Source organism: Neofelis nebulosa, chromosome 8, assembly GCF_028018385.1.
Source record: "Neofelis nebulosa isolate mNeoNeb1 chromosome 8, mNeoNeb1.pri, whole genome shotgun sequence".
NCBI classification, from domain to species: Eukaryota; Metazoa; Chordata; class Mammalia; order Carnivora; family Felidae; genus Neofelis; species Neofelis nebulosa.
Genome location: NC_080789.1, coordinates 36,409,448 through 36,429,225, shown reverse-complemented (window position 1 = coordinate 36,429,225; position 19,778 = coordinate 36,409,448). Strand labels below are relative to the sequence as shown.

The 19,778-nt window shown below is 36.4% G+C and overlaps 1 protein-coding gene across 1 annotated transcript in view; it reads left to right on the top strand.

Moving 5' to 3' along the window:
- The window catches only part of TMTC2 (transmembrane O-mannosyltransferase targeting cadherins 2), a 402,871-nt gene that overhangs the window by 312,534 nt on the left and 70,559 nt on the right, over positions 1–19,778 (top strand). The window contains exon 9 of the mRNA XM_058741891.1: positions 1,583–1,664. Within this exon, the coding sequence (XP_058597874.1) occupies positions 1,583–1,664 (82 nt within the window). The remainder of the gene's footprint in view (positions 1–1,582; positions 1,665–19,778) is intronic.

Sequence of the window (19,778 nt, the reverse complement as noted above, 5' to 3'; positions counted from 1 at the left end):
GGGAGCATTTTGCCTATACTTTCCTTTTTTTCCTTTGAAGTTAAAATGTCATGAGAAATATTGCAGGGAATAAACTTTTCAATTATTAGATATTTGGTGAGAGTTGTGAGTTAAAGAGAAGTTATGACTGGAGTAGCAATGGAGATGTCAGATGTCTGTTGTCTATAGCAGAAGCTGTGTGTAGGCTGCATCCTCCTGGCTAGGGCAATGAGTGAATAAAGGATGTAGCGACAGTGATTTAAAAAAAAAAAAATTTAATATCTATTTATTTCTGAGACAGAGAGAGACAGAGCATGAGTGGGGGAGGGGCAGAGAGAGAGGGAGACACAGAATCCAAAGCAGGCTCCAAGCTGTCAGCACAAAGCCTGAGGCGGGGCTCGAACTCACAAACCATGCGATCGTGACCTGAACCGAAGTCGGTCGCTCAACCGACTGAGCCACCCAAGCGCCCACGACAGCGAATTTTTTAAGTGAGTGAAATGAACAATTTTTTTTTTAAATGGGTGAATGAGCAAAGTTGAATGGAATGGAGGGTATTAGATTAATTACATACCTTTACCTTCAGATGACGTATCTCTCTAATAGTGGTTTAAAAAATATATCTGAAGAAAGAAAACAACATTATCTGAAGTTCATGTGGTAGATAGTGTGTGTATAAGTTAGAAGGAACAGGGAGATAAGATCATTTCTCTTTACTCTCAGTGCCTATTGCCATTCTCAGTCAGCATGGATCTTCATTCCAACCTTGCAGGACAAAACAGACTTGGTCCAGGAAAGTTTTTATAGGGGCTCTTCTCCTACCTCGAGCCACCCCTTTGTATTACTCTGTAGGCAATTTTGGTTCAGAGGCTATAAGAAGGTAAAGAATATATAGTTTAGGATCTGCCGGGATGGGTATTGTTTCATGAAAAGTTGGTTGATTGCTTATAAGCCTTCCCCCCTGTTTTTTTGCTTATTTTCTTCTAGGCATGATGGTAATGTTTACTAAAATTAAAACTATAGCTAGGAAGAAGAGTTGCCCTTAGATTAAATCCTGGTGTAGGAGTATTTTAGTGCTGAATGACATCAGCAAAGATAAGCAGTAGTTGCTTGAGAGGCAACAAACTGTGACCTAGTTTCTTTATATGTAAAGTAAGCCATTAGGATAAAATCATCTCAAAAGCTAAAATGCCCAAGATTCTTTACAAGGAAGAAGAACTGAAGAGGAAACAAATCGAAAGAAAATAAAATAGAAAATGAAAATGATGTTTTTCACCATTCCTTAAAATTATCTCATCCTTTTGGTTTTCATGAAACCATTTTTTCACTTTTTTGTCTTGCCTTCCTGGCCTCTTCTCTGATTTCTTTGATCAACTCTCTCACTGTCTTTTCTTCTCATCTTGGTGTTTCCCAGGATTCTGACTTCAGTCTTCTCTCTTGGCATATTCTCCTTATCATCCTTGTTTAGCTAAAAACAAAACACTTTTTTTGTGTGTGTGATGATTACCAAGTAGACATCAGTCTACTTACTTCATTTGGGCCCAGGAGGTAAAGAATCCTTCATGATCTACTGCTGAATCATCCATTTTCTCTGTTTTTCAAGGGTCGTAAGAGTGAGGCTGAAAAGTTCTTCTTGAAGGCTATTGAGCTGGATCCCACCAAAGGAAACTGTTACATGCATTATGGTGAGTGGTTGATAGTTTTTTTCCGTGTCCTCCCCCCCTCCCCATTTACCATTAATGTTGATATGAGATTTAGGATTTGCTGGCAAAGAACATTTTGAGAGGGCATAGACTTCATTGTTACAGATTGAGCCTCATGGTGTAGTCCTAGTTTTTCATTCAAAGCAGGCATGTTATAGAGGGCTGTGCATTATATTTTCCATTAATAATTTTTGTAGGACTTCAATGGGGAGAGGCATTTTCACAGTTTCTTTCAAGTCCAGTGTGAAGGGTAAATAAGGTCTCATCAGGAAAGCGTCTTGCTCCTTGCCTGATGCATGGTATATAACCAGAATATTAGCTCTCTTATATTTGTGAATGATAATATATTCTTCCTTGAGTATATCATTTTGAAGTTTCAGAGGTTTAAATTTTGACCACAAAATCTTGCTTTCTTGCTTTCTGGAAAATATAAATGTACCCCAGCCTCTAGATACCTGAGATTTGGGTCAAGAATAAACCATAAATGGTATAAAAGATGTCTTTCTCATGCAGTTCAGTCTTTGCCTTAATCAGTACAGAATGGACTTATATAACAACTCTGTCACACTCCACTCTATCATTAGGAGTGAGTCATGTGTTAAGTGAGGTGAAGTATATAGCTGGTTTGGTGTTGGGTAAGATGTACTTATTTCTACCAGATTTGTAGTTGGAATGGCTTTCAAGGAACCGAAAGACATTCACTTTTGCTGATCCTTTGGGGGAAAAAATGATTTTTTAACCACTCTTGGCTTTGATGTGTTATTATCAAGTAGTAAGCTGAAAAGATGGGTGGTGATTAAATCTTGAGGAAAAAAACCCTAATATCCTTCTTCTTAAAGTTAATTCTTTCTTCCATTTTATAAATAGTAAAAATAAATCAGTGACAGGCTCTGAGTGTAGAAAAATGGAAATAATAGAATGGAGGATACACTTAACCAACCACAAGTCCATTTGCTTATTTACATTTTGCATATATGTTTATAAACTTAGGGTCGTGATGCTTTATCTTACCAGCATAACACAGCATGTAATTCCACATGGGTTATTGCATAACCACTCCTGATTTTGTTTCACGATGCAGTGTTATTGCCATGTTAAGTTGGCAGTCAACTAATTTAAGTTTGCTGCAGAATATATTTTATTTTTACAGGATTTCTCATATGAAGTATTTTAAATTAGACTTTCTCATGCATACTATTTTGGGTACCCCTACTGTGCATTAAAGTAGGTCCATGATTATTTTCCCTGAATGCTAAAGAATCTCTTCTTATTGCAACTTTTGAAGTAGAATTTTTTCCCCTATCTTGCTTTCTGCATTTCCTTTACCTCAAACTAATTCTACTTAACCTTCTGATCTTATTTCTATAATTTTGTTACATGCTTTAGATATTTCACAATCAATTCCTTTACATTTCATATTGGCTTCATTTGAATTGCAAGGGGAAAAAAAATCACTGTTGTGTTCATTTTAAGAGTTTGCCCCCTTATTATTCCGACTTGTCTGTCTTTACCTATTTCTCTTTTTAATTTATTATTGTTTTTATATTACATCCTCCTGAATTTTTTTTTTTGTTTGTTTGTTTTCAGTGTTGGTGGTAGGGAGTAGTTCTCCCATGAGAAGATTTTGGATTTAGTTTTAACAGAAAATGCAACAAATTCCTTATTGTCTAGGTTACATAAAAGACAGTGATGATAACACACATCTGTAAATATATGTATTAAAACTGATTCTTCTTAGCACTCCTGGATTATTTAAAAAATTTTAGCACACATACATTGTTAGAAGTACATGTATTTTCTATGGGAGGAGTGACTGCATAATTCAATATAATTTGATGAAATCGTTTCAGTACTCTTCCCCACGCTGGAATGGGAAATAAAAAGGACTCAGGCTGAAGCATCAAAAAGTGGTAGTTAAGGCAAAATAATCTACAAATGGACAGAAAGCCCATACGGAGTACTTGATACGCCTGTCTCACTGTGCTCATGTTGTAAAAAAATGTACATTTCATTTGAGGGAAATCTACTTCAAATGACTGAATTTTAAAGCTGGAAAGTTGTTTTCAATGGTTTAATATAATCTGTTGTACAAATAAGTTGACTGAAGCCTAGAGAAATGGCATTGGCTTGCCTAAGTTAGTTGAAGTAAACTAACTTTTGGGTCCCTTGATAACCACCAGTGCCTTTTCTTCTCTTATGTATGCTCCATTTCTTTCACAACATTGGGAGACATACAACCAGATGTGCGGGTGGGTAAGTAGGTCGATATTTTTGATTAGTAGGTCATTGTATGCAATTTTAGAGTGCCAAATTCATATAAATCATAACTTAGCTTAAAATGTTTAGGGAAGGATTTATATTAATTTTAATGTGTATAAGATGTGTCTAATGGTAGAAGGTACTGTTTCTTTTTCAGAAAGTGAGTAGGGCTATGTAGGAAATAAATAGGGTGATGTCATTTTTAGAAGGTGATGTGGTGGGAAGTGGGGTGCTTCTTGAAAGCAAGCAGGCAAGTAAAACATTTGTGAAGAGGTGATATTTGAAATCTCTAAGTGTGAACCAGCTCTTTGAAGAGCCAGGTAACAGCATTTCAGACAAGTAACAAAGTTCAAAGTCGTAGGCAAGAGCAAGCTTGTGTTCACAGTAGAGAAGGAAGGCTTATGTGACTGGATTATATTAAACCAGATGGGAAGGTGGGAGGACAAGGCTTAGCTCTGGAGTTTGCAAGCTCCAGAGGCAAGCTAAGGAGTTTGCATTTTCTTCCTAGGGAAAAAGAAGGGACCCTGAGGAGAAGACAGGATTAGGGGAAGGTGGAGGGGAACTCTATTGCTATGTTTTAGGCAAAGAAGATAGTTTGGACTTGGCAGTAGTTGTGGGAATGTTAATATTTATATTGAAATTATACACTTACCTTCTTTAGAAAATTCTAAGATAATTGAGAATGGAGAGTCCCTGTTTTCCGTTTTTGCAACATCAATATCTAGCATATTGCCCTACTCACAGTAATGTGTAATAAATGTCAGTTGAGCTCAGTTAGAGGTAGTCTCCATTTTAATTGGATATGGATTCCAAAACGGACTGAAAGTTTGTTCCATTAGCATTTTTATTACTTCCTGTACTGAGAACGTACATACTATGATTTCTCCGTCAACTTACTGGTTATGGATATTCTTAGGATATTTATACCCACAGATTGAATGAATAATACTTTCTCAGCTTAAAAATAAATGTTTAAATGAAATATACATGTTATTTTGTGTCTTTTTATAAAATGCTTTTGCAAATGCCCATGAAAATGCCAGCATGGGTGAATTTTGTTCTATTGGAGATTCACTCTCCTGGGTGATTATGTGCTTGTGATTTGCTTGTTAATGATACAAGTGACTTTGAAAATACTATGCAGTTGGGACTAGACAGAGTGAAGACAGGAATTTATATTGGCTGCAATGGCCATTAGAAGGCAATGTTTAAAAGTATTCTCAGTTATTTGCATTTTTAATCCACTAGTTTTGTGTTTTGGGGAAGGGATTGCATTGCAGACTGTCTTTTCTGCTTCAGGTTGGCTTGCCACAAAGAAAGCTAGACAGGTTTGTAAAACTGGTTCAGTAAGTTTGTCAAATGTAGGGCCCTCTGAGGGGCACCTGAGTCATTCAGTCGGTTAAGCATTTGACTTTTGATTTCAGCTCAGGTTATGATCTCTCAAACCATGAGATCAAGCCCTGTGATGGGCTCTGTGCTGACAGCGTGGAGCCTGCTTGTGATTCTCTCTCTGCCTCTCTGTCTGCTCCTCCCCCTACTCGTGGGCGTGTATGTGAATGCCTGTGCATGTGCACACGTGCTCTCCAAATAAATAAAAATAAGTTTAAAAAAAATGTAGAGCTCTCTGGTCCCTGTAGTCTCTGGGATGAAGATTCCTTATCTGTAAAGTGTGAAAGAGTTGATGTGGGCTTTCAAAATGTGTTTCAGTGCTAGGATTTCATGTTGTTGCTAATATATACTCAATTTCTCACTAATCTTTCATCAAAACTTTTAAGGAATGTATAGAAAATATGTTTCAAACTATGGTGTCAGTAATAGTATAATGTTGCATTCATAATGTCATCAAGCTTACAGTGTACCCCATGTCCATATGAAACAAATCATCTGAAGGCTTTATGGAAGGTAGTTTATAAATATCAAAGATGAGGATTTGGTGGCTTACTATCTCATGTGGGCCTGTAATTCATGGAATTCTCCATGGATTTCCCTATGGCTCCAATGGAAAGTTTCTGCCAAAAAAATAAAAGTTAAGACAAGAGGTCTCTGTCTCTGTCTCTGTCTCTGTCTTTTTTTTACAAATTACTAGAAAAGCCATTTTGTCAAAAAGATATATTGTAATTTTTCTTTATGTACTTAGTAGTAAATTTTATGTAGATTGAAACAAATTAAATCAAAATGCATTTATTATGAGATACCTACTATGTATACATCTGGGTAGATGGAAATTCATTAAATATTAAGGACAAAAGCATAAAAAGTGAAAAGGAAGCAGAGTATGATAAATGCTATTAGAAGTACTCTTTTATGTTGACCTTGGATGGTTTCTTCTTTTCTCAGCAACCTCTTGACCGTACACCTTTCCCCTCATTTTCTTCATTTCGGTTACTCTCTCTGGGTGAAGGTGTTCATTCCAAGAGTTCAGCTATGTAGTGATGAGTCCTGAACCTCTTAATCCAACTTAGTATTTACTAAGTTAGATGTAAGGAGACAACAGGGAACTTGCAAACCGATGAGGGAGGCACACGTTGTAAAAATAATCATTTAATTATAATTACAGTTGGTTTTATAAAGGAGATATAGTATAATGAAGGGGCCTCGATTTGGGAGGTTGGGGTGCAGGAGAACTGTGCCTGATGAGCTGACACATAAGCTATATTTGAATGAATAGTAGTTCACCAGAAAAAAAAAAAAATGGAGAAACAAGTGGATACTTTGGAGAATAATAAAGCAGAGAAAATATTTGAGGCAGAAGGCACAGCGTATGTCTGGAGAATAGGTCAAGGACAGAACTAGGACCATAGCTAGAAACTCTGCGAAGATACATAGAAGGAAGGTTCCATAGAAGGAAGAACATCCAACTTAGGAGAGCTGCCAGGTTAGGAAATGAGTGCCCATTGAAGATTTTTCAACTGTAGATTTTTAAGGATGTTAGAGAGAATTCAAGCAATGGGAATGGAAAAGGACTGGTCCAGACAACTGTGAAATCATTTCTAATGTGGAGGAACAGTCATTTTGTTATTCTTCCTCTTGAACCCAAAGAGAAGTGTAGAATTTTTAAAACTGTAATTATCTAGGTTATTATTTGGCTCTACTATCAATTTTAGAATCCTGAAAATGTCTTATTACATTTATTCAGACTTTTTTTTATTTTGTCTTAACTCCTATGAGTTAGGAATAGATCTCAATGCCATTTGATTGAAATAATGGAAGTTCAGAATTTCCAAGTGACTCTCTGGATCCTAAATTTTCAACATACATAGTGGGAGAAGAACTTGAAAAGTCCAGAACTTTCTACAATTAAAATTCTAGTCTGTTTGTCTCTAGGATACTTTATATGCCCTTAAATTGCATTTTAAAAAGTAGATCCTTGTGGAAATTGTTAAAAAATTATATTTGATATTTCATCAGTGAACACTATAAGAGAGGAAGTTGAAAATATGTGATAAGTTGAATTGGTAAGAGGTGTGTAGTTACTTTTTATTATCATAATTAAAGCTAGTCAGTAGGTGGCAGTTAGCTGAGGTTGAATGTGTTGTAACATTTTATTTTTAATCACTTCAGAAACTCCAAGAGTAGTTTTAAATATTAAATAAGGAACGAAATAATGGTGTTTCCGTGATTTAAAATGAAAATACATTTTTGGTGTCTTTGCAAAATTACATTGAGATAACAGTTATGTTTAATGCTTAAGACCAAAATATTTTGTTAAAATATCAGTATTTGTGTCTCTTTATTGCTCCAAGGACAGCACAGACAGTTCACAGGTATATAATTAGAATATGATGTTTCTAAATGTCATTCCAAACTACTTCGTTTCTTACCTCTGAATTTTTATTTTAAATTTGTTATTACTGCAATGTGTCTAATAGGTTAATATTATTTAATCTTCATACCTGGTGTGTATTTTATGTGACGTATTTTTGAAAGCCTTTTGAAATTAAAACTAACCATGACTAAAATGGGAAAAACAGGGAAGGGATTCTCTAAGCTAATAAGCAAAGAATAAAGGAAAAATTAAAGGATTAATGTAAAAAGAAATATAGTAAAAGGACAAGCAGGTAAGTGATAAGAAATAATTTCCATAAAAGCATAAGCTAAAACATCTGTCTACTTAAAACATGAGAAACTATAAAACTACAAGGGAAACAGAATATAAAGACCAAGGGATATGAACAAATAATTCCCCAAAGAGGAAATATAACAGATTTTAAAAGATAGGTAAACAGAATTTCCTTAGAAATAAAGAAATTCAAATTCAAATAGCAATAAATTCCCTTGTTACTCTAACATTTATTCTCAATAATTCTCTTGATAATATATGTTAAGAAAATATTTTTTCTGTGTTTATTAACAAAAGGTAGTAATTGGGCCATACCATTGCTATTTATTAGAGGCAAAAATAGGAAGGCATCTAAATGCCTGAAAAAGGGAAATGATTAAATAAGTTATTGCTATTCCCATTTGATGAAATATTTAATATCCTAAGTTAAACTTATAAAGAATATATAACACAGACAACTGCCTATGTTACTGTACATGAAGAGTGATTAAATTTTGAAAAATAACCACATCATTGGAAAAGCAAAGCAAACAAAACCAAAGAAGCAATTTTAATAGTAGATGTTTTAGCATTTTGGACTCTTGCAGCCATTTTTTTTTTGCAGGCTTAATATTTTCTATTTATATTTTCTTTAATGAGTACATTTATTATGAAGGGATATATATACTTGATAAAATGTGAAAGAACAAGTGTCTTAAACTATTATTCAGGTAGTTGGTAGACAAGATAGCAGGATATTTATTATAGTAAACAAATAATTTTCCAAAACTTATTTGACAGAACTCAACCTGTAGAATTTCAGATGTAAAAATTAAATGAGATAGGAATAAAAAGAGAAAGGCATCTTGCCTGAAATCTCTACTAAGTACCACATTTCTGTGATGAATTCATCAAATATAATAATAACACAAGCATTTACTTAGGGCTTTTGTGTCCTGAGAAATTCTTGTGGAATTCTCATTTAATCCCCACAAAAGCCAGGTGGGGAGATTGCTTGACTGTCTCCATTTTACAGAAGAGGAAAGTGAAGTCATGAAGCTGTAAGATAAATTACCCAAGACTTCAGTGCCAGTTAATAGTAGAGGCAGCATTTGAACCAAGGGACCCTGACTACACTGTCTATGTCAACAGAGGACATGAACAGGGATATTTTCCATCCACAGATGCTCTATTGGTAGGTTTATTGATACATGAAATATATATCAAATACACTGAAAGTTGGGTCTCACTCCCCCCCCCCCTTTTTTTTTCCCATCCCCTTGGGTGTTAGGTTTTCAAAATATGGATTTGGGGAGGGCACAAACATTTGGACCATTGCACCCACCACATTTCCTTATTAACTCTAAAAACAAAAAGAATACTATTATTATAAAACATACGAGGATTAAGACGTTTCACAGTATTAAAACGATTAAATCAATTCAAGTAATATGGTATGACCTGACACCAGGGTTTTGAGAATTTCTACGAAGAAAAGTATTTGGTGTCATGCTGGGCACATCTGTGCTCATTAATGCTAGTGCTATTATTGAAGCTCAGTGTTCAACAGTTATGTCTTTGCACCAATGCTGGGTGTTTTTATGTACCTTTTGTTGTTTCAGCAATCTAACACTGTGCAGAAATCATATCCTCTCTATTTTACATCTGTGGGATTTAAGGTATCAGGAGTATACGTGGCAGCATTTAAAGGCCCTATGCCTAGCTGGTTGGCAGAGCAAGGATTTGAACCTCCTTTCACTCTAAAGCCTAGGATATGTTTATGGTTTGCCTTGCTCTTTCAACTGTACGCACTAAATGTGAGCCTGGTGAGTCCTCAGTGGTGACAAAGACCCGGAATGCTGAGATTTTGGAGCACTGCTTGGGGGAGAAACACAGGCATGGAGCTCTCATAATCATGTACTTCAAGGCTGTAGGAAGGAAGGGCGGCTTGAAGTCATCAAGGCAGGGACAGAGCCTGAAAGGTACAGAGAGAGAAAAGAGCTCATGTAAAGAGGAAAGAAAAGGAAAGATAGGAGGCAAGGCACCAGATGTCACCCCACACAGTGGTACTGACATGATCTCATTTACTCTTCCTGATAACACAGCAAGGATATTCCTGTTTGTGAAGTGAGGAAACTGTGGCTGAAAATCAAAGAATCATGAAAGTAACCCGAGTGGCCTTGCTCCAGAGGTTCCCGTACTGGCTGCAGTGCCTCACATAACAAAGATGGTCAGTCAGTATTTTTGCAGTAAAAGGATGACTGCCGAAGGACGGATTGGCCTTTAGTTAGTTTTGCTCTTTCCTTTTCTCATCTCTGCTTCCATTTTTTGCATGGGAATAGAGTCCACTTTGCTTTAAATTGTAACTAGGTGATGCTTTGTTAAGAAAAAGGTACAGTTAAGTTCTGCCTCTGTTCATTGGGGCTGCTGTAACAGCACAACATAAACTGGTTTATGGTTTATGAACAAGAGAAATTTGTTTCTCACAGTTCTGGAGGCTGCAAGTCCAAGATCATGGTGTATGCAGATTCAGTGTCTGGGGAGGCCTACTTCCTCATTGACAGCCTTCTCACTGTGCCCTCACATGATGGAAGGGGCAAGGTAACTCTCCGGGGTCTCTTTTATGAAGAGACTAGTCCCATTCATGAAGGCTCCAGGATTTCAATATATCAACTTGTGGGTGGAGAGAGTAAAGGTACAAACACTCAGACCACGGCAACAATTTATATATGCATATTATTTTGAATCTGTCTTTGTATGGGACTCAAGAAGCCACAAAAGCAAGGTGATAAGAACTGAGTTAAGCTTTAGATTAGGGATAAGGGGGTATAATGGATTTTGGAATGTGGCTCTCCCAGCCCCTCTGTTAATTGCTCCTTCAACATGGTCTACCTTTTGCTAGCTTCTCTGTTCCTCAATTTCTTAATCTAGAGATGATTGCTACTGCCTCAGCTTGTGAGGATTTATTGACAATTCTGTAAAATAACTAGCCTGTCATATGTGCTCAGTTGTCACAATGACCATTTATTATTTTAAAATGGAATAGGACCCATACCGATACCTTGGAGAATGAATGAATCCTATAGAAAAAAATTTGGATAAGGTATATAAAAAAGAGACAGAGATCAGGGGGAAAGGGGACAATAAAAATCTAGATACGAAGAAAAAGAAGACTCTGTATCCATCGACATGAAGACAGTAAGAACAGAAAAGACATAATTGCTTGCAAGAAGAATGAGTATTATAGGTAACAAGTAATTGGGAACAGAGTGAGAGAACGAGCAAGGAAGGCAGAGAAGGAAAAAGAGAGATACTGGTTTTCCAGCCTTAGCTATTTGGATTTGGTGATGGAATGCACTTTGAGATTCTTGTTTATGTTCTGCCTTTCACTTAATTGAAGACAGTTGTTCCTGAAGTTTGCTACCCTGCCATTAACTCTTCTGTGCCTCAGTGACACGTCTGTGAAGGAACCCCTCAGAAGAGTCCATTGAGATGGTGTTGGAGGGCAATGAGGAGACTCAGAGCTCTTCCTAGGAAAAGGGTATAAGCATTTGGCTCTGGGAGCCACCCCTCTCCATTCTCATTGCCATCGTAAGTTAGTCTCAGAGGCACACTCCCTTCCTTACTGACTTCCCCTGTGTTTGAGACCTTATGTCTACCTCATTTCTTTCCTTACAACTCCCTTGTCTAGCAAATGACACTACTCACCTGTATACTTTGATTAGGTCACACTCTTCATCTAGTTATATCTTTCCCTTCGTCTTAAGGTGGTAAAACTCCTCAGATTGTTTAAAGCCCAGTGTGAGCTTGTTTTCCTTCATACAGTGCATTGGTTTATATTAAATATATATATATATTATTTACACTTATAGTGGGTTGTGAGGTTTCTCCCTCGCTGTCCCTCCTCCCACTCCTTCTTTCTCTGACATCTTTTTACTTTCTCCCCAGTCTCCCTTCTTCTCTTCCTCGCCTCCTTCTACTTCTCACTCTTTATCTGACAGTCTTCATAACTTCCTCAATATTTCTCTGGCATTTCATAACCCTTCTGGAAAGAGGCAGGGGAGAAATAAATGTAATAAAGCATCCCGAGCCTTCCTGACCTCCTTTCTACTTGAGCACAGAGCCTTGGCCTGCTGTTCCTCTAATCTCCTTTGCACCAGACACCTTCCTTGCCACCTGTCCAATTCAGGGCAAATTTTTGGTCTCATGTTCATACAGGGACAAATAGGGGACCTCCCAACCTCAAAGTGACCACTCCAGATTGATCTCCTGGGTATCCCTTTCCTCACTCACCTGGTCCACCTGTTTTCTCGGCCAGTAACCACCACACATTTATCACGTTGGGTTTGTCTCAATAAACTAGAGCTGTTATTAAATCAGGCTTCCAAGAGTGCAAAAACACAAAGCAACAAAACTAATAGAAGGGAAGGGGAGAGAGACTGGTTTTAAAGATTAAGAGCAGGGACACTTGGCTGGCTTAGTTGATAGTGCATGTGACTCTCTTGATCTCGGGGTCATGAGTTCAAGCCTCACATTGGGCATAGAGATTACTTAAAAAAAAAAAAAAAAAGTAAGAGCATACCTGAAATGCAAGGGATGCTCAGAAAGAGACACTCAGCAACCCTTCCTTCAGAGAAGCAAAAGGGAAGGTTCCCCTCCATATTTTTAATCCTTCCAAGTCTAATTAGCATACATTAAAACCTCTGGTTAGCAGCATCTTCTTTGGACAGCCAGTCTAACTCCTGAGCATCGCATTACCCCCTACGCTATCTTATCAGTTGTTTGTTACTCACCTTCCTGAATAGAAACATTTCGGGCTTGCTACAGTTCCACTTTACCTGCCTGGCTTGTTGCCATAAGATATCAACAAAATCAGCCCAAATATATCTACCATCTTCCGGGGTTTTCCCCTGCTTCAATCTGCTGAATCTTTAAAAAAAGATTAGATGCTTCTGGATATTGGTAATGTTCTTTTTCATGATCTGGCTAATAATTATATGACCATAGCCACTTTGTGAAAATTCCAAGTGATACCCTTACTTGTCCCCTTTGTGTATATTCAACTTTGATTATAAGTTGAACAAAAACCAAGTGTTTACACCATCCAGATACAATGCACTTAGCTTGTGATACCTTACATCTCCTCAAATTTACATCTCTTTTGCACTTAAAATATCTCCATAATCTCCTCTTTCCTCTACTAAATTGGACCTGTTTCAAGGATAAATGTTGCATTTATCTTCCCCCTTCTCCACTGCCAGTATCACCATATCTTATGTGTATTAGGCACAATATATGTTTCTTGGATACATTAACCCATTGTTTCTTCTTCTTTTCCCAGACTACTGAATTTATTCCAAAGTACAATGGGGTATAATAGATTTTAGTCAAATTGCATAAGTTTGAACTGTTGTGGAATTAGTATATCTTTGAAGGTATAATTGATGTCTGGGTTATTTGCCATTTTCTAAGAGAAATTCGGAGATCTAAAACCAGGGCTGTCATGTTGCTTATATTCATAGAGACCTCACTGTGAATAGCAACCTTGGAAATTTTGCAGTACACAGCATGTATGGCCATTTAGTGCAGCCCTGCCTAAAATCACTCTTAAGGTGAGAGGATATGAATAGACAAGTGCCTGGTGACCTATGCTGGCCGGACTGTAGCTTACACTTGCAGATGACAAAAAGTAGCCACATAGGGACATAGGTAATTCATTCCTGTTATTGAATGTGTATTTATTAAATCCCCACAGTGTGCCAGGAAGTAAGAGAGTTAGTCACTCTGATATCTGGAGAAAGAGCTCTCTAGGTGGAGGGAATGGCAAATAAAGACTCTGAAGCAGGAGTCTTTGTTTCTCCAATGTGTTAGACAAACAGCAAGAGGCCAGTGTACATTGAATAAGTGACCAAGAGGGAGAGTAGAAGGAGACAAAGGAGATGAGGTCAGAGAATGGGTGGAGGAACTCCCTCCTGACTATATCAGGCAGTGTAGTCCAAGATAAGGGGCATTACGTTTCCCTAAGTCACCTGTAGAATGATGGTCTTTGACTCCCGTTTTAATAGGATCATTCTGACTGCTGTGTACCCTTTAGGGTCAAGGGCAGCAGTATGGAGACTGGTCAGGAGGTAATTGCTGCAATCCAGAGTGACATGATGGCTTGAGACAAGGTGGTAGTGGTAGAAGTCAGACAATTCTGGATCTATTTAGATAACTGATGTCCTCTGCCAAGGAGAACTATTTAATGAGAATGTTAAGTTCACGGTGTTATTTTATAAATAAGATTTTCATTTGCCTTTGAACATTTTTTAAAGCTACATACGAATGATTTTTCCCAAAGAGAATTATATTAGCATGACACCTATTACAGATTGTTTTAGCTCTTTAATTTAGTTACATTGATCAGAAGAGTGACTTTTTCATATATTTTAGTAAAAAATGCCAATCCCAACTAATCTAGGGAGTTTATTTGCAGAATTTTTACAAAGCAGTATTTGAGCCTTAGGCTTAAGGCCAACTTATATTGTGGATTTCTACCTTTCAGGCAGTTTTCTAAAGCCAGGAATTAATGAAGGCTTGATCTTCACCAGTTTGTCTTATTGAAACATTGATAAAAATCTACCAAGTTGTTTAAAGGGGTCAGTTAGAGAATTATCCAGAAAGGAAATGGTATAACTGTAATGCAGAAGCACTTGAATCTAGAACTGTCAACTGCTTTTTCCCTCTGCCTTTTTTAGCCTCTGGGGAGACTTCCACTTTTTGTATCTGGACCTCTAGAGAATGCTTTCTCTTTAAATATCCTTTTCTGTATTTCCCTACTCAGATTACTTTCTTTCATTGTAATTTCTCATCTTGTTTTTGCCTTTGTTATTCCTTTGATTGAAGACAATTAAATATGATGATGATAGTTAACTTGGGTAAGACAAATTATAAACCAAAGAAATAATGATAAAGCATGGTAGTACAATACATACATAAGAACAAAATATATTTTACTTAAGATTTTCATAGTGTATTTGAAATTCAGCTCAATTATCAAACACAAAGGATGTGTTTGTTTACTATATGTGAAAGAGAAGTGATTTCTCATAACTATTCTACATATGAAGGATAAAATTCTTAAATCTCCTTATTTTAAGAGTTTGAAAGAGTTTGTAAACTTGTATTTACTGCATATATCTTATTGATATAGATGTATCTTTCTATCTACACGTGTATGTGTAACCTGGCCATTATTTTTTGTAATATAGGGAAGAATACAGGTAGTTGATCGACCAAAAAAACCTCAATCTAACTGGTGACTAATCCAGACAGAGCATCTAGATTATGGTGCAAAATGTTTATTTTGTTGTTCCTATCAGACACTGGTTCTCAAACTATGGACAGTGGAATAGCAGCATCAGTAGGTACTAGTAAAAAATTAAAGTCATATTTATTACTCCCTTGTTGAATGAATTTGTTAGAGGAATGAATATACAATGGGGAAAAGTCTCTTCAACAAATGGCATTGGGAAAACTGGACGGCTACATGCAAAAGAATGAAACTGGACCACTTTCGTTCACCATACACAAAAATAAACTCAAAGTGGTAAAAGATCTAAGACCTTCAAGTAAAAGACCTGAAACCATCAAAATCCTAGAAAAGCCCATGGGCAGTTATTTCTCTGACATCAGTGATTCAGAGAACACTCTAGAAAAGACAGTGTTTTTCTAGATATGTCTCCTGAGGCAAGGGAAATAAAAGCAAAAATAAGCTATTGGAACTACATCAAAATAAAAAACTTATGCACAGCAAAGGAAACAGTCAACAAAACTAAAAGGCAACCTACTGAACATGAGAAGATATTTGCAAATGACATATTCAATAAAGGGTTAGTGTCCAAAATATATAAAAAATTGATACAACTCAAAGGCCAAAAACCAAATAGTCCAATTAAAAATGGGCAGAAGACATGAATAGACATTTCTCCAAGGAAGATATCCAGATGTCCAAGAAACAAACGAAAAGATGCTCCACATCACTTATTATCATGGAAATGAAAATCAAAACTTCAATGGGATACCACCTCACGCCTTAGAATGGCTAAAATCAACAACCCAAGAGACAACAGGTGTTGGCAAGTGTCTGGTGGGAACAATAATATATAAAGCTGCTGGAAGAGTGAGTTGAGGCAAAGTCTTCCAGAAGGAGTAAGAGCAAATTTTGTTCCTCATTATTCCCCCAATGACTTATCAGTATAGGCTTTTTGGATAGTTATTAAAAAGAAAGCTAGGGGCACCTGGGTGGCTCAGTCAGCTAAGTGGCTGACTCTTGATTTCAGCTTGATCTCATGGTTCGTGGGATCGAGTCTCTTTCTGCCCATCCCTGTTCACACACTCTTTCTCTCAAAATTAAATAAATAAACTTTAACATTTTAAAAAAGAAGAAGAAGAAACCTAGTGTGTCTTTATTTCCCTATTTATGTTGGTTCTCTGTATTTAAAATGCTTATTGCTCTTTTCCCCATCAATTTTGGGCTATATTTCAAACAAACAAACAATCATTGTATAAGATAACAGAATAATAATTCACTTTCAACCTCGATTCTCATTTTCAAGTTCAGTTTAAAAACAGACACCAAATGGTCCACACTGCATAATATTTTATGCCTTTATCATAGCAGAACACTAATGCTGGGATACTGAGATATATGGTCCGTCGAGAACAGAAAGGGGGGAATTATGCAAATATCTAATATGCTGCGGTATTGTTTTTCTGAATGTTAATATGATGAATGAATTCTGTTAAAAATGATCATATGGGGATTTTTTTCTGTTACTGTTTAGTAAAAATTACACGTTTCATGTGGTTTGGGGACCTTGCAAAGTGTGTAAATTGCATTTTGCATGGCAAAGCTGACATAAAGGAAAAGAAATGTTTTTTTTTTTTTAATTTTTTTTTTTTTAATGTTTATTTATTTCTGAGACAGGGAGAGACAGAGCATGAGTGAGGGAGGGGCAGAGAGAGAGGGAGACACAGAATCAGAAGCAGGCTCCAGGCTCTGAGCTGTCAGCACAGAGCCCGATGCGGGGCTCGAACTCACAAACCATGAGATCATGACCTGAGCCGAAGTCGGTCTCTCAACCGACTGAGCCACCCAGGCGCCCCAGAAATGTTTTAAAATTATGATAAAAATTGTGTATTTAATTTTATACAGCTAGTTAATGTTGTTATCCTTTTTTGTTGTTGTTGAACATTAAAGATATGTTTGGCTCCCTCCCTCTCGAACTTTTTTTTTTCCTTCCCCCCCCCCCATGGTCTTCTGTTCAGTTTCTCAGGATCCACATAAAACTGAGAACAAACTGAGGGTTGATGGGGGGTAGGAGGGAGGGGAGGGTGGGTGATGGGTATTGAGGAGGGCACCTGTTGGGATGAGCACTGGGTGTTGTATGAAAACCAATTTGACAATAAATTTCATATTAAAAAATAAAAGTAAAAAAATAAAACTGTGAAAGAAAGAAAGAAAGAAAGAAAGAAAGAAAGAAAGAAAGAAAGAAAGAAAGAAAGAAAAAAAAAAAAAAAAAGAAATAGAGATAGATGTGTTTGGCACTGACAGAGCTTGAAAGGCTTTGCCCTTGGGGCTTTGCATATAAACTGACCTCTTAAACCACCAGTATCATTATCTGCATCACATAAGCTTCTTGCCATTGTCCTCTGTTTCTGTGTGGATAGTGTAGGTATCATGCCCCTCTTTTCTCTCTTTTTCTCTTTGGTTTCCTTTATATAGTTTTTTTTCTTTTCGGACCAGAGCTAGTGTATCTTATCTTCTTTACCCTCTATTGTCTGGAGTAATGAATTTTACTAAATAACCTTCATTATTCAGTTAATTGTTGTATTTTCCTAACTATTAATACAGAATACATTTCAGAGTTAATAGCTGTCTGGAAAGGGAAAAGAACAATTAATAAATCCCTACATTATCCTTTGTTTAAATATCACATAGTAATTAACATATTTGTTAATACATTTACTTGGATAAACATTATTTTTTGAAGGCAGGTGGCAATTAATATTATGTGTTAATTTGAAAAGCCTATAATAAGGGGTGCCTGGGTGGCTCAGTTGGTTAAGCATCTGACTCTTGATCTTGCTCAGGTTGTGATCTCAGGATGTGTAGGATCGGGCCCTGTGTCAGGCTCTGTGCTGACAGCAAGGAGCCTGCTTGGGATTTTCTCTCTGTCCCTCTCTCTCTGCTCCTTCCCACTCATGTTTCTCTTTCTCTCTGTCTTTGTCTCTGTGTCTCTCTCTCTCTCTCTCTCTCTCTCAAATAAATAAATATTTTAAAAAAAACATTAAAAAGGAAAAAGGAAAAAAATACACACCTATAATAAGAGTAACTGAAGAATGGGTTTAGCCTGGTATCCTCTACTAAGACATAAATGATGAGATATTAATTTTTCAGGATGCCATAGAGTATCTTCTTCTTATTTTGCTGTTTTTAAACAGCATATACTTTCAGTTGAACCTCATATCAACACATTTATAGTTAGTATACACCCGAATTTCATAAGTAATGTGTTTTTCTATTTATAAATGTAACTGCAGTTGGCCCTTGAACAGCATGGGGGTTAGGGGCACTGATCACTGCACAGTTGCAAATCTGTGTATAACTCTTGACTCTCCCAAAACTTAACTACTAATAGCCTACTGTTGACTAGAAGCCTTACTGATAACACAGACTGTTAATACCTATTTTGTATGTCATGTATATTATATACTGTATTTTTAGAATAGAGTAAGCTAGAGAAAAAAAGTTGAAATCATAAGGAAGGGAAAATACATTTCTAGTAGTGTACTGTATTTGTCAAAAAACAAAGCAAAAACACAACTACATATAAGTGGACCCATGTAGTTCAAACCTGTGTATTCAAGGGTCAAATGCATTTATAAATCTGTGTCCTTAATAATCTTCTGACCTAACAATTATGTTTATTTTGAGGCATGAGAAAGGCATAGTATTAGGTGACAAACTAGGAGAGTAATGTACAACTTTTAGTAGAAATACCTGAGAGATGTCTAAGTTCTGGTCTTAAAACTTTGTCACTGCATTTTAATAAGTAGGCTTGAAACCATAGGTTTATCTTTACTTACCATTTCTTACCAATTTAAGTTTAGAAATGCTTAAATACAAGCAATATCTGTAGCTTATTATAAATTCTTAAAACAGAAAATGTCCTCTTGTATCTTAGGACCAGTCCTTTTGGTTGGAAGACTGTTACACATTGCTTTGGTTTTCTTTTGAAAGGGCCAAACTTTGTCAGATAGGGCCAAACTTCATTACTTGTGCTGTTAATATATCTCCAGCTATAAAGCAAAAAATCAAAAAGTCAGCCTATTCTCTCTGCTTGCCTATTTACATCCTTAAAATTGGACCCAATTCTTCTTTTTTTTTTTTTTTTTTTTTTTGTCCTTAGAATATGTTTCTGGGATAGTACCCTATATCAATTCTTGAGGTATAGTTTCAAAGAATAGTATGGCTCTATCTGCAATAATTCTAACCTTGCAAAGCAAACCTGAAAGTAATCTCAAAAATGTGAACCTGTTAATATTTATTCCATGTTTAGTAATCAATCTAATTAAGAGTGAGTAAATGCTAAATGGACTTTTGTATGTTCCTTCAATAATTGTAGTGCTGCTTGAATATAAGAAATGAATATATCTCAATATAGATAGCCTTGTTTGCACATATGCATAAGAGACAGTAGCTGTTTTAAAGGACTAATAATTAAAATAAATTTAATTCTTTTTTGTAATATATC